We start from the raw sequence: 27,860 nt of genomic DNA, 5'->3' as shown, positions 1-27,860 counted from the left end.
ATCTAAATACAGATATGCATCTGGAGGTGTGTTTGCTGGAGTTACTGAACCCAAACGAGCCTATATATCTCACTTTCGGTTCATGCTTTTTGTCTTTGTAAATCACAAGTTTAAAGAAACCCTCCACCTTTTTTTTTGTGTGTGTGTGGAAAATCTCATTTTATGGCTTCTCTAGAGTTAATCTGCTCAGTTATACCATGTTTGAATTAATTTAGCCAAACTCCAGTTCTGGCGAGAGCATTTTTAGCTTAGCTTAGCATAGATCATTGAATCAGATTAGACCGTTAGCATCTCCTCTCCTCAAAAATGACCAAAGAGTGTTGATGATTTTCCTATTACTGTACTATGACCAACAGAAAATAAAAGTTGCTATTTTCCAGGCTGATCTGGTTATAGGAAACTCTGGTCATTTTTTGTGAGGTGCTAATGGTCTAATCTGATTCAATGATTTATGCTAAGCTAAGTTAAAAGTGCTCCCGCCAGACCTAGAGATCGTCTGAATCAATTCAACTGAATGGCTTGCTGTAAAAAATAAGCCTTTTCCAAAAGTAAGTGTAGTGTTTCTTTAAGTTTTTCCCAGGATTGTTAAAGCACAGAGAGAGTCCTCTCTTCTGATAACAGGAGCGTGATATATTTGAGCATGAATATAAAACAATAAATCAATAAAAGGCACCCACTTTTCTACAAAACTTCCAAACTCTGAAACTAATTAGAAATAAACCAATCTTGGCAGATTGAAATGTAAGAGGAATGTGTTTGTCTCTGCTTGTGCACTGCATGCCTTGTGAAATCAGTGCTAGTGGGACAGTAATTACGGTAATTATCTGCACTGTGGGTGGCTCAAAGACAGAAAGAGGAGGAGAAGTTCACAAAATGATAGGAGAACACACATCTAGAAACAAACACGGTGTAATTACATAAATAAATGAATGGCCATAAATATATATCCCTGAACATAACAACCACTGACTTCCTTTTTTATCTGCAAAGATTTCACATGAATTCGACACACTTAGAGACTCTTTAATGGTATATAATGTTTTACCGGTGTTTATATGTGGTTTATGTTTATATCTGCAGCCTCAAGAGCAGCATGAGTTATTCCCTCTGGGACACAGTTGTGCAGTATGCGGGAAAAACCAGTGCAAACGTCACAGGTATGACTTTTATATCTCTTTGAAGTATGGTCAATGTGCATCAAATAAAAAAAAAAGTAAATATATATATAATGAGCATCATCAAATAGAAATGACTCCTGTATGATATATACATACATGCATATTTTCAATAAAACATCAGCATATGTTAACTTAAAAAGTCTTCAAGCTAAATAAATCAAATTCTGTTCACTTTCTTGAGCAGCAAAACCAGGCAACGTTTCTCCAATCTTCTATTGTCCAGTTTTGGTGAGCCTGTGTGAATTGTAGCCTCAGTTTCCTGTTCTTAGCTGACAGGAGCGGCACCCGGTGTGCTCTTCTGCTGCTGTAGCCCATCCGCCTCAAGGTTGGACGTGTTGTGTGTTCAGAGATGCTCTTCTGCAGAGCTCGGTTGTAGCGAGTGCTTATTTGAGTTACTGTTGCTGGAACCAGTCTGGCCATTCTCCTCTGACCATCAACAAGGCATTTGCGCCCACAGAACTGCCGCTCACTGGATATTTCCTCTTTGTCGGAGCATTCTCTGTAAACCCTAGAGATGGTTGTGCGTGAAAATCCCAGTAGATCAGCAGTTTCTGAAATACTCAGAGCAGTCTGGCAGCAACAACCATGCCACGTTCAAAGTCACTTAAATCCCCTTTCTTCCCCATTCTGATGCTAACTTTGAACTGCAGCAGATCCTCTTGACCATGTCTACATGCATAAATGCATTGAGCTGCTGCCATGTGATTGGCTGATTAGAAGTTTGAGTTAACGAGCAGTTGGACAGGTGTACCTAATAAAGTGGCCGGTGAGTGTATCCTAAAACCAATAATGTTTGTTAAATACAAGAGCAAACAAAAGTAAAAACAAACAAACAAAAATGGTGTATTTAGGAACCCTCAAATTACCTTATTCATTCATTCATTCATTTTCTTGTCGGCTTGGTCCCTTTATTAATCTGGGGTCGCCACAGCGGAATGAACCGCCAACTTATCCAGCAAGTTTTTACGCAGTGGATGCCCTTCCAGCTGCAACCCATCTCCGGGAACAAATTACCTAATAAAACGAAAAAAAGTACAATATAAAGGACTTTCACAACACAAGTTCCCTTTCTCCCTACATCCAAAAACAAAGATTTAAACAACAGAAATAAATCAAATATGCGGCGTCTCACTTCCTACGTTCCATAACGTACACACCAATCTGGGTAAGTATAGTTTACAAAAGACAACAAATACATTCAAAGCAAATAGGTTCAAGAACACAGAGTGAAACAGAAACAGAGTGGTGCGCAATCGGCGACTATTAGGGTTGGGGATAACTGTTTGGGCCACTCTGCAACAATCAAGGTTTTTCGGTAACCTGCCCTGAGCCTGTTACAGCGCTGTGGAGGAATTTTGGCCGACTCATCTTTGCATAATTGTTCTAATTCAGCCACAATGGAGGGTTTTCAAGCATGAACCGCATATTTAAGGTCATGCCACAACATCTTAATTGGATTCAGGTCAGGACTTTGACTAGGCCACTACAAAGTCTTTGTTTCGTTCGCATAAACGTTTTCTATGTAGATGGAGAAGTGGTGAATCTTTCAGTCTCCAGTGGTTTGGCAATAGGTGTATGCAGTATAAATGTTTATCAACAAAATTCAGTCTGGAAAATCTGTTAAACATGAGGGGGGACAGCTATTCATGTAATAAATAAGTAACATGCATATTTTTTGACACTGATATAATTTTACATTAGGTATTTTGACACCTAAAGGTTCTCCATACATGCACCTGGAACTTTTTTTAAATTGTAATTCTACAGTTAAGGTCAGCATTATTCACCCCCTGTTTATTTTTTCCCTAATTTCTGTTCAACGGAGAGCAGATTTCCTCAACACATTTCTAATCATAATAGTTTCAATAATTCATCTCTAATAACTGATTTATTTTCTCTTTGTCATGATGACAGTAAATAATATTAGACTAGATATTCTTCAAGACACTTCTATACAGCTTATAGTGACATTTAAAGCTTAACTAGGTTAATTAGGGTTAGGCAAGTTATTGTATAACGATGGTTTGTTCTGTAGCTAATCAAAAAAAATAGCAGAAAGGGGCTAATAATATTGACCTTAAAATGGTGTTTAAAAAATTTAAAACTGCTTTCATTCTAGCCGAAATAAAACAAATAAGACTTTCTCCTGAAGAAAAAATATTATCAGACATACTGTGAACATTTCCTGAATCTGTTCAACATCATTTGAGAAATATTTAAAAAAGAAAACAAATTCAAAGGGGGCGAATAATTCTGACTTTATTTCTGATTTAAAATAATTTCACAAATAATTCAACATGACAAGCATTTTGAGGGATTTAAAGGGATAGTTCATCCAGAAATGTCAATTCTGTTATCATTCATTCATTCATGCTCCACTTGTTTGAAACTTGTTTGATTTATTTATTTATTTATTTATTTATTTATTTATTTATAATAATTTTTTTTGCTTCTGTTCAACACCAAGAAAGATATATTGGAGAATGCTGAGGGAAAACACCCATTGACATGCATATTATTTTATTATATATGGAAGAAATGGATATAACTGATGGATTTATGTTTATTACACAGGCCTACCCTTCTGCTGGAGAACTATCAGCCGTGGCTGAACCTGAAGGTGCCATCCAAAGTAGATGCCAGCATATCTGAGGTAGAACCAACATTACAGTCCATATAAAAAAAAAAAAAAAAAAAAAAAATATATATATATATATATATATATATATATATATATATGAGCAATATCACACGAGTAGCAGTGGTGGGAGGCGTACGTTAGTGCCCCAACCAGTGCCGATATACAGCATATCGCACTGCCAAGAGTGTGATTTTACGTTTATACAACAGTTTGACGGCATAATTGTGTATATAAAAACAAAATCAAACATGGAGAGTCTCAAAAACCCTTTTGCGTGAAGAACTACTTTCTTCCGCGTTGGATTCAAATCATAAGCTGATAGTTAAACAGCTGAGCGCGCATCTTTTACACTTCAGATCTGTAGTGTCTGCTTTTTGCTGGCTGTATGTGGGCGGAGTAATACACAAAGGGTAAAGAGGCTGTACGGGTGCTGATATTACTCACGGCTATCAGCCAATCAGATTCGAGAACCAGACAGAACTGTTGTATAAAAGTATATAAGTGATAGATTCAAATCAAACTAATCAACGCTTTGCTTGACTGATCTTCAGGTGTTGGAGTTAGTCCTAGAGAACTTTGTGTATCCGTGGTACAGGTATGGCGGATTTAAAACGTTCACTATTGTTGACTATCAGCTGGAAAAAATCTTGAATGTTCAAATCTTTTCTGATGTTTTTCCGTCAGGGATATTACAGATGACGAGGCGTGTGTGGATGAGCTGAGGCAAACCATCCGCTTCTTTGCTGCAGTCCTGGCTCACCGAGCACAAAGAGTACAAACACACTTCAGTTCTGATACAGACTTCGTAATGCTTCCTGTGGATTTATTATCTGATTACGTTTGCTTGTAGGTGGACGTTCCATCTGTGGTGATGGACAAGATGATGAAAGCGGCTATGAAGCACATTGAGATCATCGCCAAAGCGCAGCAGAAAGGTGCGTCCTGAAAACGCTGAACACGAGAAGAGCTCATACACAGATTTATTCATAACACTTTACTTAAAGGAGTGTTCATAAGACGGGCATGAATACGGATGAGATTTAATGCATGCTTATAACAACTGCTCAGTTATGACATTTTAAATCAAAGATGACATTGTTTGTTATGACTTGACATAAACAGATATATCACAGCTTGACTTTACCAAGACAACAAAACCTCTCATAAATACTATATATGTCATGAATCTTATAACCGCATCATTATTAATATAATATAATATAATATAATATAATATAATATAATATAATATAATATAATATAATATAATATAATATAATATAAGATAAAAATATAACATAATAATATAATAAAATATAATAATATAATATAATAAAATATAATGTAATATAATATATTATAATATAAAAATATAACATAATATAATAATATATTGAAAACAATAATAATATAATATAATATAATATAAAAATATAACATTATTATATAATATAATATAATAAAATATAATGTAATGTAATATAATATAAAAATATAACATAATTTAATATCATATAATATCATATATTACTTTAATAATTTAATAATATATTATAATCTAATATAATATAATATAATATAATATAATATAATATAATGTAATGTAATATATTATAATATAAAAGTATAACATAATATAATATAATATAATATAATAATTTTATCATATAATATCATATAATATCATATAATATCATATATTACTTTAATAATTTAATAATATATTATAATATAATATAATCTAATATAATATAATATAATATAATATAATATAATATAATATAATATAATAAAACATAATATAATAATTTTATAATATAATATCATAATATCATATAATATCATATATTAATAATATAATATAATATAATATAATATAATATAACATAATATAATATAATATAATATAATATAATATAATATAATATAATATAATATAATATAATATAAAATAACATAAAAGGTTGAAAACCCCTGATCTAATAAGCATAAGGAACGTTTATGGGTTTGACACCATCCAATAATTAGTTTTGTTAACTTGTGTTGTTGTGTGTGTGTGTGTGTGTGTGTGAGCAGTGAGGAACACAGATGGTCTCGAGCAGGCCGCGCTGGCCGAGTACGGGGCCGATCTGCACGTGGCCCTGCGGAGCCGCAAAGATGAGCTGCTGTACTTGCGGAAACTCACAGAGCTGCTGTTTCCATACGTCATGCCTCCCAAAGCCACAGACTGCAGGTACGTCTCACACACTCACACTAGTGCCATTATTAAAGTCCAGATTCATGCTTGTCAACATTAGATATTACACGGCTGCCTGGAATACTGGATTCTGATTGGTCAGTCGCGACAGATTGATGACATTAACAGGATCGAGCCTGACTGCGTTCTCTCCTAAGACTGCTGACCCCGCGACCCGGCCCCGGAAAAGCGGCAGAAAATGAACGAATAAAAAAATCTTCCACATATCTCAGAAACGGTATAGCAAAACATTTTGTCGGTTTTAAAACCTTCACCTTTCCAAACCACGGTATACCTTTAAAACGGTTATCGTCCCAAGCATATTCGAATATCTTAATCTTGATCTCTTCTAATATGTAACGATTCAAGCACGACTTCACCAACGCTAAATAAAGTCTCAGGTAACTGTGGAAAGTGTGAAGAGGATTTGTTGGTGTTTCTCTGTGATGTTCATGTAAGCTGTGATTATTTCTCAGATCTTTGGCTCTGCTGATTCGGGAGGTCATGACCGGCTCTGTTTTTCTCCCAATAATGGACTTTGTGGCTGATCCTGTGAGTGTAGCGACTCTCCTTAAACATGTTTGTGCAATATCTGCATTGGATGCATTGGATGTTGTTTTCTTGTGCGTGTGAACGTTGTATTTGTTAACGGTGCAGTATGTAGCTGTATTAGGGCCCAATCATACACCCGGCGCAGTGTGGCACATGGAGCGGCGCAGTAGTCTTTTGATAGTTTCAGCTTGGCGCATGAGTGGTTTTGAGGCGTTGTGCTTCGCTGTTTAAATAGCAAATGCATTAGCGCTCATATGTGCGCCCATAGGCGTTCTGGTCTAAAAAGGAAGGCGTTCTGAGGCGGACCGCTGGCGCGTCGCTATTTTGAGAAACTATAATAGATTTTTCATTAGACCAAAACAAACCCGGTCTAAACTCCAGCGCAGAGTTGCGCCTCGCTTACACACTGCCTAATACACACAAGAGAGCAATAGGCAAATATCTTTACATATGAAAAAATTTAAATATTAAGGATATATAAAGGATATAATAAGAATAGATATAGAATATAAATATAAAGGATTAAAATATTACAAAACATATTATTTTCTAGCCTACATAAATATGAAAAATCACTGCTTTCATGTCTTCTTCATCTCGGGAGGCTTTTTCAGTTCATTCATCACAATTAGCTTTTGTATAATGTTATTATTATTAGCAGTATTATTTATTATATCCATATTTATATTTGTCTTATTAAAAACAAGCTTAGATTTGCCCATCTGCAGGTTTTAGACCATATGGGGCGCAGCATGTGTTTTAGGATATAACTCAGGTTTCTGAGCACATTTTTGTTATTATTATTCATTTATTCGTTTGCTGGAAATTAGAACTGAATTTAGAAATAGTTTTGAAACGAATATTTGCGCTTAACAAACAAAATTATTTATTTATAGGCTAATTGATGTCTGTGCGTAAAGGTTTCCCTATCCAAGAGCAAAAGTGAAAGTGATCCATTATCTCTCATTCTCACGCAGTAGATGCTCTGTTTAACAGTTTTCTGTTATAAAACTGTGAACTGTTTGCTTATCAAATGCTCAGTTTTTCCACTTAGACTTACTTTGCGTCCTGTAAATAGCGAATGCGCTCTTGGTGTGACGCAGCTGGCTCTTAAAGGGAATGGGAGATGAGACTCTGATTGGTTTATTCTCAAAACACACCTATAACTCATTAAGAAAATAAACTCAACCCTTTTAGACCATGCGCCACAGCGCAAGGCAGATTTCCCGTCCTTAAATTAGCAAAAACGCGTCCTGACACACCCTGAAAGCGTTTGCGCCCTGCGTTTTGCGCTCTGCGCATGGACTGTCAAAATAGAGCCCTTAATGTTTAAAATGCAAACTCTTGTTCACGCTTAAATATCCCCAAACTGTTTCTGTTTACAAAATTCACACATACAATTAATGTCACATGGTTATCTTATTATTATTATTACTGTTTTGGACTTGCATAGTTCTTTGTCGCACACACTTATTAGGTTAAACTGGCAGTGGGCTGGTTATAGAGGTACAAAGACAGGCATTCTAACACAGAACACGCATCCTCAGACTTCAGCATTGTTTTCCAGACAATCAAGAATGTTCAATGAGCATGTTTCTGAAATATCTGCACGCATATCATGGTATTTGTATGCTTCAGAAGAGTCAAAAACCCCCATACAGCAGCTTTACTCAGCATTGTTGTCTGCTTTTCGCAGGACACAGTGAATCACATGGTGCTCATCTTCATCGATGATTCTCCAGTAAGTGCTTTAACCACATCATCACAGCTTTTCCCATCTACAGTGTTTTGATGTTGTTCATACGTGATTGTGCTGTTAGCCTGAACCCGTGACGGACCCTCCATCTACCCTGGTGCCCTTCCTGGAGAGGTTTGCAGACCCGCGCACAAAGAAGTCGTCAGTGAGTACCCCTCTGTCACCTCAGCATGACGGTGGACTGTTTTGAAGCGAATGGAGGGTGCTGATGATGATGAGGGTTTCTTCTGTCAGGTGCTGAAGCTGGATCTGAAGGAGATCAGAGAGCAGCAGGATCTGTTGTTTCGCTTTATGAGCTTCCTGAAGGAGGAAGGAGCGGTGCACGTCCTGCAGTTCTGCCTCACTGTCGGTGAGCACATGTGTTCTACTTCTAACATGCACACTATTCAGGGGTGCATGCATGACTCGGTTATCTGGGATTGATTATTAAAGATTTGACAGGATCCAATAGGGTATATGCGGAGCTAGTGTTTCTTCCCATACTGATACACTTCCAGTGAATGGTTAATGTGACTGTTTATCCATTTTATACGGTTCCTTTTACAGCATCGATGTTGTAATTTAATTAAATACAATCAGTTAAACAGATTTTGGCATTCATTTAGTTGTTCAAGCGTAAAAGGAGACAAAGTTTGTTTACTTGCACGCGTCCGTCACAATCGGCAGGCGAACACAGAAGCTCCATTGTGCTTCAGATTTGTGGGGTAAAACAAATGTTCCTATTTTAAAGACATGGCAGGGAAACGTAGTTTAATGCAGTGCTTTCCTGTACAATCCGAAAATAACTCTATATAAGAAATCAGTCAGCCAGTTTAGATTTTTAAAGAGAACAGACCTTAAACACTTAGGGCTCTATTTTGACGGTCCATGCGCAGAGCGCAAAACGCAGGGCACAAACGCTTTCAGGACGTGTCAGGACGCGTTTTTGCTAATTTAAGGTCAGGAAATCTGCCTTGCGCCGTGGCGGATGTTTTAAAAGGGTTGAGTTTATTTTCTTAGTGAGTTATAGGTGTGTTTTGAGAATAAACCAATCAGAGTCTCATCTTCCATTCCCTTTAAGAGCCAGCTGCGTCGCGCCAAGAGCGCATTGCTATTAACATGACGTAAAGTAAGTTCACTTTCGCTTTTGCTCTCGTGGATAGGGGAACCTTACTGCACAGACATCAATTAGCCTATAAATAATTAATTTCGTTTGTTAAGCGCAAAGATTTGTTTCAAAACTATTTCTAAATTCAGTTCTAATTTCCAGCAAACTAATAAATGAATAATAATAGCAAAGTTTGGTCAAAATACTGAGTTATTTCCAAATACACATGCTGTGCCCCATATTGTCTAAAACCTGCAGGTGGACAAATCTAAGCTTGTTTTTAATAAAACAAATATAAATATGGATATAATAAATAATACTGCTAATAATAATAAATTAAACAAAAGCAAATTGAATGAACTGAAAAAGCCTCCCGAGATGAAGAAAGTATGAAGGCAGTGGTTTTTAAATTCATGTAGGCTAGAAATTAATATGTTTTTTTAATATTTTAATAATTTATATTTATATCCTATATATATCCTTATTATATCCTATATATCCTTAATATATTATATCTTTTTCATATGTAAAGATATTTGCGTATTGCATCTTGTGTGTAGTGTGTAAGCCAGGCGCACTTTGCGCCAGACAATAGACCGACTTTGTTCTGGTCTAAAGATCAGACTATTTACAGTTTCTCAAAATAGCAACGCGCCAAAACACGCCTGCTTTTTTAGAGCAGAACGCCCATGGGCGCACATATGAGCGCAAATGCATTTGCTATTTAAACAGCGTGGCGCAACGCCTCAAAATGACCCTTGCGCCGAGCTTAAAGTAGTAAAAGACTGTTGCGCCGCGCCTTGCACCACATTGCGCCGGGTGTATGATAGGGCCCTTAAACAAACTATTTCTATTGGTCATTTTGTGTGTGCAAAGTTATCAATAGTTGTGAAAGGGTTTTCTCTATTCAGCATTACAACAGTCAACAGTGTACGTTCTCAGGTTTTGCACATGTTCTTGCTCAGCTGGATGTTGGACTCATGACAAGCTAATGGATACAGGCTTGAGCAATGTGCACATGCCTAAGCATCCACAGCTGTAGACTTAAGCGCCTGGTGCTGAGGTCTTCTAGTCCTGCGAGAGGCATCTGGAAGTTCTCCTAGCATCTTTATCTGGCGGTGCAAGACATTTGTTTAATTTAGACCATCTGAATCCAAAGAAGGGCGGTGTGGTGGCTCACTGTGGCCTCACAGCAAGAAGGTTGCTGGTTTGAGCCCATGCTGGGTCAGTTGACATTTCTGTGTGGAGTTTGCATGTTCTCCCCGTGTTGGTGTGGGTTTTCTCTGGGTGCTCCGGTTTCCCCCACAGTTCAAACACATGCGGTGTAGGGGAATTGATTAACTGAATTGGCCGTAAATTAGTGTGTGCGGAGAGTGTATGAGTGTTTCCCAGTGATGGGTTGCAGCTGAAAGGCCATCCACTGTGTAAATCATATGCTGGATAGGTTGGCGGTTCATTCATGGTGGCGCACCACCCATGGATAGACAGTTGAAGTCAGAATTATTAGCCCCCCTGTATTATTAGCGCCCCTGTTTATTTCTTTCCCCAATTTCTGTTTAATGGAGGGAAGATTGTTTCAGCACATTTCTAAACATGATAGTTTTAAAAAACTTATTTCTAATAACTGATTTATTTTCTCTTTGTCATGATGACACTAAATAATATTAGACTAGATATTCTTCAAGACACTTCTATACAGCTTAAAGTGACATTTAAAGGCTTCACTAGGTTAATTAGGGTAACTAGGCAGGTTAGGGTAATTAGGCAAGTTATTGTATAGTGATGGTTTGTTCTGTAGACTATTGAAAAAAAATTGCTTAAAGGGGCTAATAATTTTGTCTCAAAAATGGTGTTTAAAAAATTAAAAACTGCTTTTATTCTAGCCTAAATAAAACAAATAAGACTTTCTCCAGAAGAAAAAATATTATCAGACATACTGTGAAAATTTCCTTGCTCTGTTAAACATCATTTGGGAAATATAAAAAAAAAAAAAAAATTCAAAAGGGGTGAATAATTCTGACTTCAACTGTACATATACAATGTAAATATCTATGACTGTTACCGGCCTAATGTTGGAATCCAGCGTTGCTGTTTCCAAATAAATGACGGGACGCAGCTGCAAAGATGATCAGTACTGTTCATATCAACACACAAAATTCACTCAGTGCACTGGACTAATCTACCAGATGCAGCGACCCGACTCAAATAACAGCAATGCAATGCATCCCACAAGCCTAATGAGAGTCATTCATATGAACTGATATAACATTAAATAAAAACGAATAAACCTCTGAATGCATGTTCATTAAATAATCTTGAAACAATTATTATGAATTTACGTTCACTATAATTGTGTAATATGGTGTAATTTAAATTATTATTATTATTATTATTATTATTATCATAAAGTCTTGTATGCAACTATAAGTAGAGCTTGAGAAATTGGATCTTTAAATGACAACTTTTTTCTTCAGCATTTTTGTATCATTCATTCATTTTCTTCTCGGCTTAGTCCCTTTATTAATCTGGGGTCGCCACAGCGGAATGAACCAACAACTTATCCAGCAAGTTTTTACGCAGTGGATGCCCTTTCAGCCGCAACCCATCTCTAGAAAACATCCACACACATTCACACACACACTCATACACTATGGACAATTTAGCCTACCCAGTTCACCTGTACCGCATGTGTTTGGACTGTGGGGGAAACCGGAGCACCCGGAGGAAACTCAAGCGAACGCAGAGAGAACATGCAAACTCCACACAGAAATGCCAAATGGCCCAGCCGAGGCTGGAACCAGCTACCTTCTTGCTGTGAGGTGGCAGCACTACCTACTGCGCCACTGCGTCGCCGCATATTTGTATCATATAATTAAAATAATAAGGTTCTATAAGTCAGGGGTTCCCAAACTTTTCAGCCCGCGACCCCCAAAATAACAATGCCAGTGACTCGCGACCCCCAATATCCTCTGAGGTGGTTATAAATACAGAAACCTTGCATGCAATGACGCAGACACACCAATTAAATTTGTGTCAGTGCTTAAAATGTGCCAGAAAGTATAACCTGATGTTATAAAATCAAAATGCATCTGACGCTATTGCTGCCTTTAATATAATGTAATTACCCCAGGGGTCGCAATCCAATAAAAATAGTAACTATAAGCTACTATAGTAACTATATAGTATATAGTAACTATAAACGACTATTTTTATTTTCAGTATAGTTATGGATAAAATATGTTAAATCTTATGGTTTAATAAAAATAAATAGATTTTTGGAAATCACCATGCGACCCCCCTTCATTGCCCCGCGACCCCTCGGGGGATCCCGTCCCCACTTTAAGAACCACTGCTATAAATTAATAATCTTCAGAATTTTTTTGTGGGGTGAAAAAAATCGATTCAAAATCATGAATAATTTTTGAATCTGGGATTTTTAAAATAGGCCGTGTCTTATTTAGTTATTTGAACATGACTTTTTAATATTGGTTCAAATGTTTGAATATTGCTCTGACATTTTGTATGTAAATATTAAGAGTACGTGAAATGTTAAGTACAGTAAGGAGTTTCATGGTGCTACATATGCTGGGGTGTGAATTACAAACGTGCTTGATTTAAATAAGCAGTGCTTGAATCTGCTGTTCATGAAAACATGGAAACCCTGCTTAGAACAAAACAGTGCTCAACATATCTCATTAGTCTCATTTAAACGAATATTTAGGAATTGGAAGCTATTATATTTGTGCATCTACATAAGATTAGTCAGTACTGAAGCCAAATCTGCAGCTAATCCAACAAAATAACATGATAACCATTGAAAGTTAGCACACCCAAGCCTATAGGTCAGGGAAAAATATTAATAAAAACATTAAAAATAGGAATAATCAAGAGAAGCAACAAAATAAAATAAAAAATTGCTGAAATTTTGTTGTTTGTAAAGTAGTTTGACAATATTTTGCATGAATTTAAATGTATTGACTTCATTCATTTTCTTGTCGGCTTAGTTCCTTTATTAATCCGAGGTCGCCACAGCGGAATGAACCGCCAACTTATCCAGTAAGTTTTTACGCAGCGGATGCCCTTCCAGCTGCAACCCATCTCTGGAAAAATGTATTGCCTTTATATTTCTAAAGTTGCTCAGTGACTACAATGTTATTTTAATAAATATATCCGTTTAATAAATCCGTTTGTTCAAATGCACCATGATATATGACTTCTGTTCACTGGGAAATGGATCAAAATCTACATTTTCAAAATGGAGAGTCTCTGTTTATCTATGTACTCTATATATTTCTGCTGAGCGCTGTAGATAAGCCAACAATATAAGTTGTGTTTTGTGTGCAGAGGAGTTTAATGACCGGATCCTCTGTCCTGATCTGAGCGACGACGAGAAGCAGCGTCTGCACGAGGAGGTGAAGAAGATCTACGAGACGTACTGTCTGGAGGAGAGCATCGACAAGATCAGCTTCGACCCCTTCATCATCGAGGAGATCCACAGCAGTGAGTTTGAGCCCTGCAGCAGCAGCTGTTCTCTCTCTCTCTCTGACCTCTGACCTCTGTGTGCTCCTGTCTCCTGCAGTCGCTGAGGGCCCGTACACCGGCGTGGTGAAGCTCCAGACCATGCGCTGCCTGTTCGAGGCCTACGAGCATGTGCTGTGTCTGCTGGAGAAAGTCTTCACCCCCATGTTCTGCCACAGTGATGAGGTGAGATCCTCTGCTGCACTCTAATAAATCATCATGCAGTTATTATTATTTTTTGCTGATATATTGCACATGGCGAATCGTCTCTCTCTCTGTTTCTTCTTCAGTATTTTCGCCATCTGCTCTGCGGCGCCGAGTCTCCAGCTAGAAATTCAAAGCTCAACAGGTGAGCCTCTTCCACTTGTATGTAGAGTCGGGGGGAAAAGCTGCAACACAACAGCATTACACTCATTATTAGTGTAACAGTCAGGGTAATGGGTGTGGAGCCAATTAAACACAAACATGCAAAACTAATGATTAAAAGTGGCAAAGAATAAAGACATCAAACTACATATATTGAATATTTTGGGGCCAAAGTTGCCATCAAATGATGCAAATATGCCTCAGGAGATTTCTGGCTCCCATTATGAGCCAGATCAGTCTCAATAATAATACATTTGCATTCATAAAATTCACAAATGCAAAGCACAATTCATAAATGCACAACACAATTCATCAATTCAAAAGTAAAATGCCTTAATATTTCCCAATATGCATCTTGCATAAACACATTTAACATGTTTACACAGTCATGTGAAGTTCTTGCATGACTTTCCTCATGCATTTATCAATTTTGTTAGATATGTGGAGTCTTCTGAATTATTGTGCGATATTTTCCAGACCTTTCTGGCAGGACGAGATTCGTTTACGTTTTTATTAGGGGATGTTCTGTTTAGCCAATCGCAGTGAGTTTTTCATCCACCTGTCAAAACACTCAAAATATAGAAATCCTGCCTCATTTTCTCACTTTATAAGATGTAATCAGAGCACTGTTTTCTGTTTAGGGGATTTAAGACAGTAACAGTCATCCACAAATATCAAAATACAGCTGAAGTCTGAATTTTTCGCTCCCTTGTATATATCCTTTCCTGCAATTTCTGTTTAACGGAAACCCATTTCTAATAACTGGTTTATTTTCTCTTTGTCATGAGGACAGCACATAATATTAGACTAGATATTCTTCAAGACACTAGTATTCAGCTTAAAGTGGCATGTAAAGGCTTCACTAGGGTAATTAGGGTAAAGTTAGGGTAATTAGGCAAGTCATTGTATAACAGTGGTTTGTTCTTGAGACAATCCAACACTAATATTGCTGAAGGGGGCTAATAATATTGAGCTTAAAATGGCTTTGAAACAGTTAAAAACTAGCCCATATAATTTAAATGAGACTTTTTCCAGAAGAACAAATATTCTAGGAAATACTGTGAAAATTTCCTGAATCTGTTCAACATCGTTTGGGAAATATTTGATTTGAAAAAATTCAACACAAGCTCATTGTGAATATGTACCCCCGTATGCATTTCTGAAGAGCACTAATTATGTAGCCAGATGTACGCATGGCTACATTTCGTCTCTAAAACAGACTCTACGGGACGATATGACACCGCAGATGACTGCTGTTTCTTTTCACGCTGACATCTGACCGATTACCTCCCTGTGGACGTCTTGTCCACTGTTAACTGTTTGTCCAGTGGCTCGCCGCATATGTCGGCAGACTTGAGACACAGGGTGGCGTTGACCGCGATGACAGAGTTTGAGCTCGGCGAAGACCAGTTCCAGAAAGCAGATAAAACAAAAACAAAAGGCAAAAAATTAAATAAACTAGTCAATAACAGGGTGAGAATGTGGTAAAATCTGAAAACGGGGTAAAAATCAGGCTGTTGCGAGGGCTCTTCTTTTTCAGGATGGCTTTTGAAAACACTGTCGGTTGGGTTTACCGAAGGAGGTGGATGTGGGGATAAGTCAGTCAGTCATTCAGTCAGTCAGTCAGTCGACAGCGGCCTCTACTGGATTTATATGAAAACAGCAGCTGTTAATGACAATCGCAAGAGAAATTTGACATCTGAAAAACAGATACAGCGCCCTCTGGTGGATTCGCAAAAACAACAACTGCAAAAAATGCAAAACTCCTGGGACATATTTGGCGTTCTCCAGAAATGTATACAGGTGTAAGTAGCAATAGTTTGCCTGGGATGAAAAATACACAGGAGGGTGAATAGTTTTGACTTCAACTATATATATATATATATATATATATATATATTTAATGTTTTTTGTTATCGTGTTAAATATCATCTTTCTTTGCGTGTGTGAGAGGAAAAGCTCATCCAGCATGCATTAGCGTGGGCTTCATTATCAGACAGTGAGAATTATTGGCCGTGTATGTGTGTGTCCAGCACATCGTAACCCCTCTTCCTGTTATTCCAGGAATTTGAGTTTGGATGATTTAAGGTAAGTGTGTTGTTGAGGTTCTAGTGAATGTTGTCCAGTGCTCTCACTGCATGCTGTATTTCAGCTGCCTGAACGCCACCGGAGACGTTTACAGGGGCAGTTCACTGAAAAATGTACATTTACTCATCATTTACTCTCACTCAAGTGGTCCAGACCTGTTTGAGTGTCTTCTTTGAACACAGAAGAAGATATTTGCTGAAAACCTGTAACCATTGACTTCCATACTACGTACTATGGAAGTCAATGGTTACAGGGTTTTTGCATTCTTCTAAATATCTTCTTTTGTGTTCAAGAGAAGAAAGAAACTCAAGGTTTGTGAAGGGAGAGTAAATAATGGCATAATTTTCATTTTTGGGTGAACTATCCCTTTAATAGGAGTGCTGGGCAGTATATCAGATTAAAATACATTCAGTTTTATTATTATTATTATTATTTTTTTTTTAAATTATTATTATTATTATTAGCACGTATATTTGTGTCACTACACTTAACAGTGGCAGCAGTTCTAGTTTCAAGCCATTTCCTTTCCTGATTTCACAGAAGGAAAATGTGTCTATATTTAACTTTTTGATATTTACTGTATCTGAAGGGTTATAATAATCATAAAGCATCCAGGTTTAAATAAAGAAAACACCAGACTCCCTTTTTGATTTTAAGCTTTTGGCCTCAATTGTTTGAAATGTCAAATAAATTTATAGAATTTTTTTTTTATTATTTTTATTTTTTCAGATATATTGCCCAGCCCTATTTGTAGGGTCTTGTTATTATTATTTATTTATTATTTATTAGTAAAAATCATCAGAGTTCTGAATTGTTGTTGTTGTTGTTGTTTTGGTTTCTTTGTTTACACTTCAGCAGGATTCAAGGAGGTTATAAGCACACACACAGCGGATAAAAAAGTATTGAACACATCACCATTTTTCTCAGAAAAATATATTTATATTTTTATTTTTTTATTAAATGCATGTCGGAAACTATCAAAGTAACCCATACATACAAAGAAAACAAAACTAATGAGTATAGAAGTTACATTATGTATAATAAAGTGAAGCGACACATGGAAAAGGTATTGAACACATGAAGAAAGGGAGGTGTAGAGAGGTATGGAAGGCCCAGACAGCAGCTGAAATCTCTCAGTATTAATCATTTTTAACAGCAGACGGCGCTCTAGTTTTTAATAGCAGAAGGAGCTCTAGGCTAGTTTATAACTGAGGGTGGAACTCTAGGCTAGTTTATAACAGCATATGGTGCTATACGCTAGCTTTACAATAGCACATGGTGCTCTAGGCTGGTTTCTAATAGCAGATGGTGTTCTAGGTTAGTGTTTAACAGCAGATAGTGCTCTAGGCTAGTGTTTAAGAGCAGATGGTGCTCTAGGCTGGTTTTCAACAGCAGATGGAGCTCTAGGCTAGTTTATACCAGAAGATGGTGCTTTAGGCTAGTTTATAATGAAGATGGAGCTCTAGGCTAGTTTATAACAGAAGATGGAGCTCTAGGCTAGTTTATAACAGAAGATGGAGCTCTAGGCTAGTTTATAACAGAAGATGGAGCTCTAGGCTAGTTTATAACAGAAGATGGAGCTCTAGGCTAGTTTATAACAGAAGATGGAGCTCTAGGCTAGTTTATAACAGAAGATGGTGCTCTAGGCTAGTTTATAACAGAAGATGGAGCTCTAGGCTAGTTTATACCAGAAGATGGAGCTCTAGGCTAGTTTATAACAGAAGATGGAGCTCTAGGCTAGTTTATAACGGAAGATGGAGCTCTAGGCTAGTTTATAACAGAAGATGGAGCTCTAGGCTAGTTTATAACAGAAGATGGAGCTCTAGGCTAGTTTATAACAGAAGATGGAGCTCTAGGCTAGTTTATAACGGAAGATGGAGCTCTAGGCTAGTTTATAACAGAAGATGGAGCTCTAGGCTAGTTTATAACAGAAGATGGTGTTCTAGGCTAGTTTATAACAGAAGATGGAGCTCTAGGCTAGTTTATAACAGAAGATGGAGCTCTAGGCTAGTTTATAACAGAAGATGGAGCTCTAGGCTAGTTTATAACGGAAGATGGAGCTCTAGGCTAGTTTATAACAGAAGATGGAGCTCTAGGCTAGTTTATAACAGAAGATGGTGTTCTAGGCTAGTTTATAACAGAAGATGGCGTTCTAGGCTAGTTTATAACAGAAGATGGAGCTCTAGGCTAGTTTATAACAGAAGATGGTGTTCTAGGCTAGTTTATAACAGAAGATGGTGTTCTAGGCTAGTTTATAACAGAAGATGGTGCTATACGCTAGCTTTATAAAAGCACATAGTGCTCTAGGCTGGTTTCTAATAGCAGAAAGTGCTCTAGGCTAGTTTTTAACAGCAGATGGCGCTCTAGGCTGGTTTCTAATAGCAGATGGTGTTCTAGGTTAGTGTTTAACAGCAGATAGTGCTCTAGGCTAGTGTTTAAGAGCAGATGGTGCTCTAGGCTGGTTTTCAACAGCAGATGGAGCTCTAGGCTAGTTTATACCAGAAGATGGTGCTTTAGGCTAGTTTATAATGAAGATGGAGCTCTAGGCTAGTTTATAACAGAAGATGGAGCTCTAGGCTAGTTTATAACAGAAGATGGAGCTCTAGGCTAGTTTATACCAGAAGATGGAGCTCTAGGCTAGTTTATAACAGAAGATGGAGCTCTAGGCTAGTTTATAACGGAAGATGGAGCTCTAGGCTAGTTTATAACAGAAGATGGAGCTCTAGGCTAGTTTATAACAGAAGATGGAGCTCTAGGCTAGTTTATAACAGAAGATGGAGCTCTAGGCTAGTTTATAACGGAAGATGGAGCTCTAGGCTAGTTTATAACAGAAGATGGCGTTCTAGGCTAGTTTATAACAGAAGATGGAGCTCTTGGCTAGTTTATAACAGAAGATGGAGCTCTAGGCTAGTTTATAACAGAAGATGGTGTTCTAGGCTAGTTTATAACAGAAGATGGTGTTCTAGGCTAGTTTATAACAGAAGATGGTGCTATACGCTAGCTTTATAAAAGCACATAGTGCTCTAGGCTGGTTTCTAATAGCAGAAAGTGCTCTAGGCTAGTTTTTAACAGCAGATGGCGCTCTAGGCTGGTTTCTAATAGCAGAAAGTGCTCTAGGCTAGTGTTTAACAGCAGATGGCGCTCTAGGAAAGTTTATAATAACAGAAGGCGCTCTAGGCTATTGTTTAACAGAGAATCGTGACAGAATATTGATGCATTTTGAAAATTTCAGAATCAGTACAGAATTGATTTCTCAAACATTTTTGTGCCACAGCTCTGTTCTTGGTAAATTTTATCCTCTTTAGTAAAAAAATTTAATCATTCCCTGACTTTATATTATGTTTTATATGACCAAAGATTATGTTAAAAACTCAGAAAATAGAGCATTATGAGCTCTTTAAACAGCTTCTTAGTGTTAATACCAAAAAAAGCTAGTGGTGCAACATTCATACAGTTTGATTTCACTATAATTTCATCTGGGAACGGCTGTATATAATATTATTTTGAACTGTATTAGTTCAGTTTGTTAATGCATTCACATTACACATTGTCAGTTTAAAAAGTAACCTGAGTTTAGCTGTAATTAAAGCAGCTCTGCAGTTGAATAAAGTCTTGTTGTTCAGTTCAGTTCAGTGTTTATTCAGGTGCTCAAAAACACAGCCAGTGTTGCGAAATTCATCATTTAGGAAAAGCATCGAGTTTTAGAGCAGGAAACACTCTCTTCCTCCAGCTTGGATCAGTTCAGTTTGACAGGAAGATCACAAGAAGGATCGTGAATTTTTAGCTAGTCATTGTCACACTAATCGGTTTTCAGATGAAAACTTATGTAATCCCCGGACTTGCAGAGGGAGTTGTTAGCTTTTCTTGGCGGTGAAGTTAATAGCTCAACTCCCTGCTGAGATGATGTGTTTTTCTGTGTTTTTATCTCTTTGAGCTTCCTGTGAGCAGAGATCGCTGTGGAAACCCTTGACTGGGTTTACACTAGTGTGCTTTCATTTTAAAGCAGCATCTTACAACACTTGTAGGCTACGTCTACACTAATATAGACATTTTTCCAGTATTTTCCATGTGCAAAATAAGGGCTGGTTTATGTGTGGGCCTGAAAATACCCGCTGACATGGCTAAAATACACCACGTAACTGCTTACATTCTGTTTTCCACAAATGTTCATTTACTTTGTCAGTAAACCTCATGTTTATCCATGTGCCCCATTACTTCTGCTGGGATTTGCTTCATTTAGACTTGACATCGTCCCTTTGAGCAGAAATAGTGTCAGTAGCAACAGGTCCCCGTTGGTCAATGCCCGAGCCACATCCACATCCAACACCACACGTCGGCCCACAGTTTTACCACTTCCCAGGAAGTAAGTCTCGGGTGGAAAGATCTTCCCAGCCTTCTGCTCATCTAAGACCAGTTTGTGCATAAAACAGGAGGATGTTTATGGTGGTAAAACTGGTCTGAGTTCAGCACAGGCAGCAGGACTGATGCATGGGTTTACTGGACTGTGTGCATTGCCTTGCATTGTTTGAGCCTGTATCTGTTCTCTTCCTGTTCATTTCAAAGCATTTTGGTATACCCATCATTTCCTGTGATCATGTTTTCATTGTATTCTTCGCCCTGTCATTGGTTGTGTGACTATGATGCAGTGAAGAGTGTTGATTGTGTCTTTTTAAAGTGCCCTCGTTATGCTTTTCTAAATGTAAATGCTGATTGGCCATTCCATACTTAAACTCTTTAGAAACATGTGGGTTTGCTTGGTATTGATTAGTCAATCAACCAATAATTCAATAATCCAATTAGACAACCAACTAACCAACCAGCCAATCACCCAGTCAATCACCCAATCAAACAACCAATCAATCAGCCAATGAAATAACAAATCAATAAATAAAACAATCAATGATTCAGTCTATCAAGAAATTAATCACTCAAACAACCAATCAAAACAACTAACCAAACAATCAATCAATCCATCCATCAATCAATTAATCACTCAATCAAACCACAAATCAATCAATAACCCAACCAAAGCAACAAACCAAACAATCTGTCAGGCCACTGATCAATAAGCAAACCAATCAGTCAATCAAATAACCAACCAATCAATAAAATAACAAATCAAACAATCAATCAAACAAAAAATCAATCAATAAACCAATCAAACAACCAACTAATCAACCAGTCAATCACACAATCAAACAGCTAATCCATCAACCAATCTAAAAACCAATGAAGCAACTAATCCTATCAATAAAACTATCAAACAATCAGCTAATAAATCTAGATAGTAATCACTCAAACAAACAATTAACCAATCAAACAACCAAACAAACATTCCATCAACACAAACAAACAATCAATTAATCAACCAACCAACCAATCTATAAATCAAACAACCAACCAATCAAACAAATCAATCAGTCAATAAATCAAACAATGAATCAACCAACTAACCAATCAATAAACCAATCAAACCATCAATCAAACATCCAATCTATCTTAAACATTCAAGCAACCAATCAGTCAGTCACCCAGTCAAACCACTAATCAATAAACAAATCAATCAGTCAATCAAACAACAAATCAATCGATCAATCAGCAAACTGATCAAACAAACAACCAGTCAATCACCCAATTAAGCTACCAATCAATAAACAAATCAAACAACCAATCACCCAATCAAACAACCAATTAATAAACAAATCAACCAGTCAATGACCCAATCTAAAAACCCATGAAACAACTGAACCAATCAATAAAACTATCAAACAATCAGCTAATCAATCAAGATAGTAATCGCTCAATCAAACAATTGACCAATCAAACAACCAAACAAACATTCCATCAACACAATCAACCAACCAATCATTAAACCAATCAAACCATCAACCAACCTGTCAATCAACCAATGAAATAATCAATCAATTAATCAATTAATCAGTCGATCAATCAAGGTATTAATCACTTAACCAACCAAATGTAAGAGATTATAATACAGTTAACAATTCATAAGTAATCCACCCAGCTCTGTAATTTTTCTACCATCAATATATCATGACTTAATTTTTGTTTAGTGATGTGCATTGCTAAAAATGTAGTTTGAATATTTCTTTTTTTTTTTAAACCGTCAGATTGTAGATAGTTCCATCTTGGCCAAATATTGTCCTATACCAAACCATATATGAATGGAAAGCTTATATTTATTTCAGTCATAAATATAAATCTATATTACAGATCTATATATAGGCTAAAAATCTTAATGCGTACATCAAAATGTACCTTCATGATTGGTTTTTGGTCTAAGATCATATAAAATGAAGACTTGTACAAGACGCAGATCTGCATTTCATTAATTAGCACAGACTAAACAGCAGCACACCACTGAGGAAACGCCGTAACTGGGGCACTTTAAGCGATAGTTATGACTCTGTAAAACAACTACTGCTGTGTGTTTTTGCGAACAGGAACACGTCAAAGCGCGGCGAGTCGTTTGGGATCAGCCGTATCGGCAGCAAGATTAAAGGTGTGTTTAAGAGCAGCACGATGGAGGGTGCGATGCTTCCACAATACGCCATGATTGAAGGAGAAGACGACACGGTGAGGAAAAACTCTATGCTCAACTGGAACTAAAAATATGTCAATATTACAGTTTCTGCATTCTGTACTAGTGAGCAGTAACCCTATAGGCTTTGGAATCAATTTGGATACAGTACACTCTAAAAAAATAATTATATTATTAATAATTCCTTACATTTTTATAGCACATTTCTGCACATTCAAAGCGCTTTACACATTTGGGGGATCTCCTCATCCACCAGCAGTGTGCAGCATCCACCTGCAGCCATATTGCCTCAGACCGCACACCACACACCAGCTGATTGGTGGAGAGGAGACAGAGTGATGAAGCCAATTATGATATGGGGAGGGTTAGGAGGTCATGATGGACAGAGGCTAGCGGGCAAATTTGGCCAGGATGCCGAGGTTAAACCCCTACTCTTTTTCCAAGGACATCCTGGGATTTTTAACAACCACAGAGAGTCAGGACCTCAGTTTAAGGTCTCGTCTGAAAGATGGCACTCACAGTGCAGTATAGAGTCCCCATCAATATACTGAGGTGTTTGAACCCATACAGACCACAGGTTGAGCGCCCCCTGCTGACCTTGCTAACGCCACTTCTGGCAGCAACCTAGCTTTCCCATGTGGTCTCCCATTCAGGTACCCAGCATTTGGGTTTGTATTAACCCAAATGCTGGGTCAAATATGGACAAACCCAACAGTTGGGTAAAAATAATGTAATTAAAAAAAAAAGATGTTGGGTTTGTCCATACTTGACTCAACATTAGGGTAATACAAACCAGGGTTTTTTTTAGAGTGTACCAACAACTAATTATTATTCATTATAATTACACGATCTTCAAAGCACTAGCATGTATCCTTCTGATTGGCAGTTGCATCCAGCTTCCCATTGATTGGCTACAGTGCTCATCGCTCAGAAACCTGTTGTAAATACAGGCAAGCAAGAATAAAACAACACTATTGTTTTTGCTCTTACTTTTCATGAGCTGAATTAAAAGATCCAAAACTTGTTCCAAGTACACCCAAAGCTTATTTCTCCCAAATATTGTTCACACATTTTGTCACCTTAGAACTATAAGGGTCTGTCTGACATTTTTGTCAAAATTGAGTTATTGACATATTCTTATAAATGACAACTTATTTACATTATGGGATGTTTTTATATGAGTTGTTCACATTTTAAGACTTTTTAAAAAAAAAAATCAAATGTTACACACAAACTGTTTGTTATATGGAATGCAAAAACTTTGAAGCTCAATATCTCAAAATCATTCAGAACGCAGAGAGAACCTTATAATTCGATATATATAGGTGACGATTTGTCTAAACCTGTGTGACCACCATTTGCCTCATTTTGGTTGTTGGTTTGACTTTTATTACAGATGAACCATTCATTCTTTTTCCTTTGGCTTAGTATCTATTTTAGAGTTCACCACAGAGGAATTAACCACCAACTGTTCCAGCATATGTTTTACGCAGCTGCAACCCAATACTGGGAAACACCCATACATTCACACACACACACACACACACACACACTCATATACCAAGGCCAATTTATTTTATCAATTCGCCTATAGCGCAGGTGTTTGACTGTGGGGGAAACCGGAGCAACCGAAAACCCACGCCAACACGGGGAGAACATGCAAACTCCACACAGAAACACCAACTGACCCAGCCGGGACTAGAACCAGCAACCTTATTGCTGTGAGGCGACAGTGCTAACTACTGAGCCACCGTGTCGCCCTCAGATAAATCAATCTGCAGGGAAACAGCCAGAACTTCATCGACGGGGGAATGTGATCACAACGGTTTTAATCAGCGGTCAGAGAACATGTTAAATCAACGATTTTAGCCTTGGATTACAGGAATTTTTTAGGATTTCCCAAATTTGTCTCAGACAATTAAATCGTGGCTGAAATCAGTGTGGGCAAGGTCTTTTTATTGTGGCCAGCCTAAGGCACACCTGTGCAATAATCATGTCTTCTAATCAGCAATGGTCAATGCATTATCTCTGCAAAGAAGCGCTCACTAACCTACATTTAGACAGGTGTGTATCCTCTATTTGAATAAAATATATCCTTGTGTGTACATGTAGATCTACAGATCTAAAAAAGTACAGCTCATGAAAAAGAGGAGCAAAAACAAAAGTGTGTTGTTAATATTTTTGTTGAGTGCAGAAATCTTTGATGCACTCTACAGGTTACATTTTATGTGCACTGGAAGATCTGAAAACACAGAAATGAGGCGTAACATTCATTGTTCTGTCCTCTCAGGTGGAGGAGGCCGTGATGGTGTTTGAGGACGACTCTCCAGGGCCCATGGATGCGGTCGGTACTCCGGGAACTCTGCGCAACCTCTCCGCTTGGACCATCTCTATCCCGTATGTGGACTTTTATGATGATGAGGTTAAGAAAGAGCGTATTCCAGTCTTCTGCATCGACGTGGAGCGAAACGATAGGAAAAACGGTGAGTTTCTGAAACGTACATTCACTCCAAACTCTATTTGATTATTAAGGTCCTGTGAGATCTTTGTGAACGTGTTCATTGCTTCACAGTGGGACACGAGACTGAGAGCTGGTCTGTGTACAGAAAATATGTGGAGTTTTATGTGCTGGAATCTAAACTCACCGAGTTTCACGGTAAAGTTGATTATCGTCTCTCTTGTTTGGACAGAGCCTTCATGTGTTTGGGTCTATTGATCTCTCTGGTTTGATTTTGTATTACAGGCCCATTCCAGGACGCTCAGCTCCCCTCCAAAAGAATCATTGGACCAAAGAATTATGAGTTCCTGTCCTCTAAACGAGGAGAATTTGAGGAATATTTACAGGTAATTAATCTGACCCTGTACAAATCATAATAAAAGTGCTGTATTGACTCTTCTGAAGCATAAACACACCACAGTATGTGTGCAGATAGTTCATACACATGCTAAGTGACCATTCTTCATCTGAAAAACAAAGCTGGAGTCAGAGATTCTGCTTTGAGGATGTGCATTCTGTGCCAGAATGTTTGTTTTGGCCTTTATAGCCCGCCCACTTCAAGTTTAGCCAATTATATTTCAGCACTCCAGATTGCATTGGTGGACAACAGCGCATTTCATTTCAGTCTTGAAGGCTGACCCAACAAAAATACTCCCTCTGGAGGACAGCAGCAGCCTCCAAAATGAGATGCAGATTCAGAGTTGGTAGTTTTTATTTTGCAAACAATTCAAATATTACAAGCAAACTTTATGTGAGCAGCTTACATTGTAAGTAGGAGTGTAACGAATCACGGATCACAACCCATGGTTCAGAACACAAGTGACCCGTGGATTAATACTTTTTTTACTTATCGATTAATCCTAAATTTGTACCGATCGCAGAGAGATCACCTCTTGCATCATTTAAATCACATGCATGAAGGCATTTAGGCATTCCTGAAAATATAATGATGACGGAAGAAGTTGTTGTGGGTTATTAGGGATGTGCTGGGTTTCTTAGGTTGTTAAAGGTGTTTCCTGTCTCTACTTGTTTAGCCTGTATTAATGCATTCAGTGTAAGCTGCTCGATTAGTCATTAAAAGATCTGGATCTCAACCCCCACGCAACATAAATTATACATGATGCTGATTTGCATATGTTTATTAATCCTTCCAATCACTGCATTCAAATCTGAAAACGGCAAAATCTAGAAAGAGATTCAGTCTTTAGTCTTTTGAGGTAGTTATGAAAATTAACTTGACACTTAACAATAAAAGTTGTACATTATTACATTATTTAACCAATAGGTGGCGACACCAGCCATCAAAAATATGCCACTGAATAATTCTTCAGAAATGATCATCCAGCAATGAAACATGAAGTTTTATGAGCGAATAACTGAATCATTTATTGAAGATGAGACTAAATCTGAATATGGGCTGTACACATTTATAATGGCAGATTTCTACATTTAGCGTCATCAGCAACAGTAGTAGTGACAGTGATTTTTTCATAAGACTGAATATTTTACTATTTATTTTTATTCAGCTGATTATTTCTTTATTTTACTTTTATTTATTTATTTTTTTTTAGATGTTTTTGTAATAAATAAAAAGCAAATGAAATTTGTCTCCTTCCCTTTTTTTGGTTGATTAGAACCATAATATGATCCGAACAGAGATTAGTGATTCTTTACACCACTAATTGTAAGGCTCAATCATTATCACGCTCACTTTACGTCAGTCTGCATTCACGTGAAGTCGTCATGGGAAAAGCTTCGTGAAAAAAACCTCTCCAGTATTTTGAATTTGGACTGACACCTAGTGGCTGACATAGGTAGTGCAATGTCAATCCTACACACTACTTTAATTACTTTAAAAATGTATCATGACTGAGAAATATCTAGTGAAATGAGCAATATATTAGAAAACTAAATATCATCTACAGTATTAGACATACATGACCATAAGATGGTTCTTTTTTTCTTTTCTTTCTTTTTTATTTATAAAGAAACTTCTGCATCACCCTGAGCTGAGTAACAGCCAGCTGTTGGCCGACTTCCTGTCTCCATTCAGCATGGAGTCTCAGTTCCGTGACAAAATGCTGCCAGATGTCAACCTGGGTATGTTGAACTTCCCTTCACCACATGCACAAAACTAACACAGCACACACTTTACATTCACATCTCTTACACATTATGCACCATTTTAATAATCCTGATTCCTTATTTCCCATGAGATTCTGCCCCATGTTAATGGATTAGGTCTCTGATAGTGATGTGCGGATCGATACTAAACAATTGATTCCTCCATTAACAGATCTTAATGCTCTACGATCGACTCTCAAATCAAAACATAGATAATGTGAGGTGATTCATGTTATTAACTGCAACACAATACTA

General features: G+C 37.4%; 2 protein-coding genes across 11 annotated transcripts in view; both read left to right on the top strand.

The window, feature by feature from the left end:
• The window catches only part of lats1 (large tumor suppressor kinase 1), a 777,671-nt gene that overhangs the window by 382,508 nt on the left and 367,303 nt on the right, over window positions 1-27,860 (top strand). The window lies entirely within an intron of this gene.
• Window positions 1-27,860, top strand: part of snx14 (sorting nexin 14) — a 43,474-nt gene that overhangs the window by 5,514 nt on the left and 10,100 nt on the right. For 2 of the 10 annotated variants that reach the window (XM_087296987.1, NM_001044793.2), the window contains 18 exon segments: window positions 1,081-1,157; window positions 3,753-3,831; window positions 4,371-4,414; window positions 4,504-4,591; window positions 4,670-4,754; window positions 5,896-6,052; window positions 6,532-6,607; window positions 8,304-8,348; window positions 8,428-8,508; window positions 8,598-8,712; window positions 13,795-13,950; window positions 14,030-14,154; window positions 14,259-14,317; window positions 22,887-23,019; window positions 25,275-25,467; window positions 25,557-25,640; window positions 25,728-25,828; window positions 27,470-27,581. In XM_087296987.1, the coding sequence (XP_087153113.1) occupies window positions 1,081-1,157; window positions 3,753-3,831; window positions 4,371-4,414; window positions 4,504-4,591; window positions 4,670-4,754; window positions 5,896-6,052; window positions 6,532-6,607; window positions 8,304-8,348; window positions 8,428-8,508; window positions 8,598-8,712; window positions 13,795-13,950; window positions 14,030-14,154; window positions 14,259-14,317; window positions 22,887-23,019; window positions 25,275-25,467; window positions 25,557-25,640; window positions 25,728-25,828; window positions 27,470-27,581 (1,810 nt within the window). 10 annotated transcript variants of the gene reach the window in all.

The sequence above is a fragment of the Danio rerio genome, chromosome 20, assembly GCF_052040795.2.
Source record: "Danio rerio strain M-AB ecotype USA chromosome 20, GRCz13ab, whole genome shotgun sequence".
Classification (NCBI taxonomy): Eukaryota; Metazoa; Chordata; class Actinopteri; order Cypriniformes; family Danionidae; genus Danio; species Danio rerio.
This window is presented reverse-complemented; position numbering and strand designations above follow the sequence as displayed.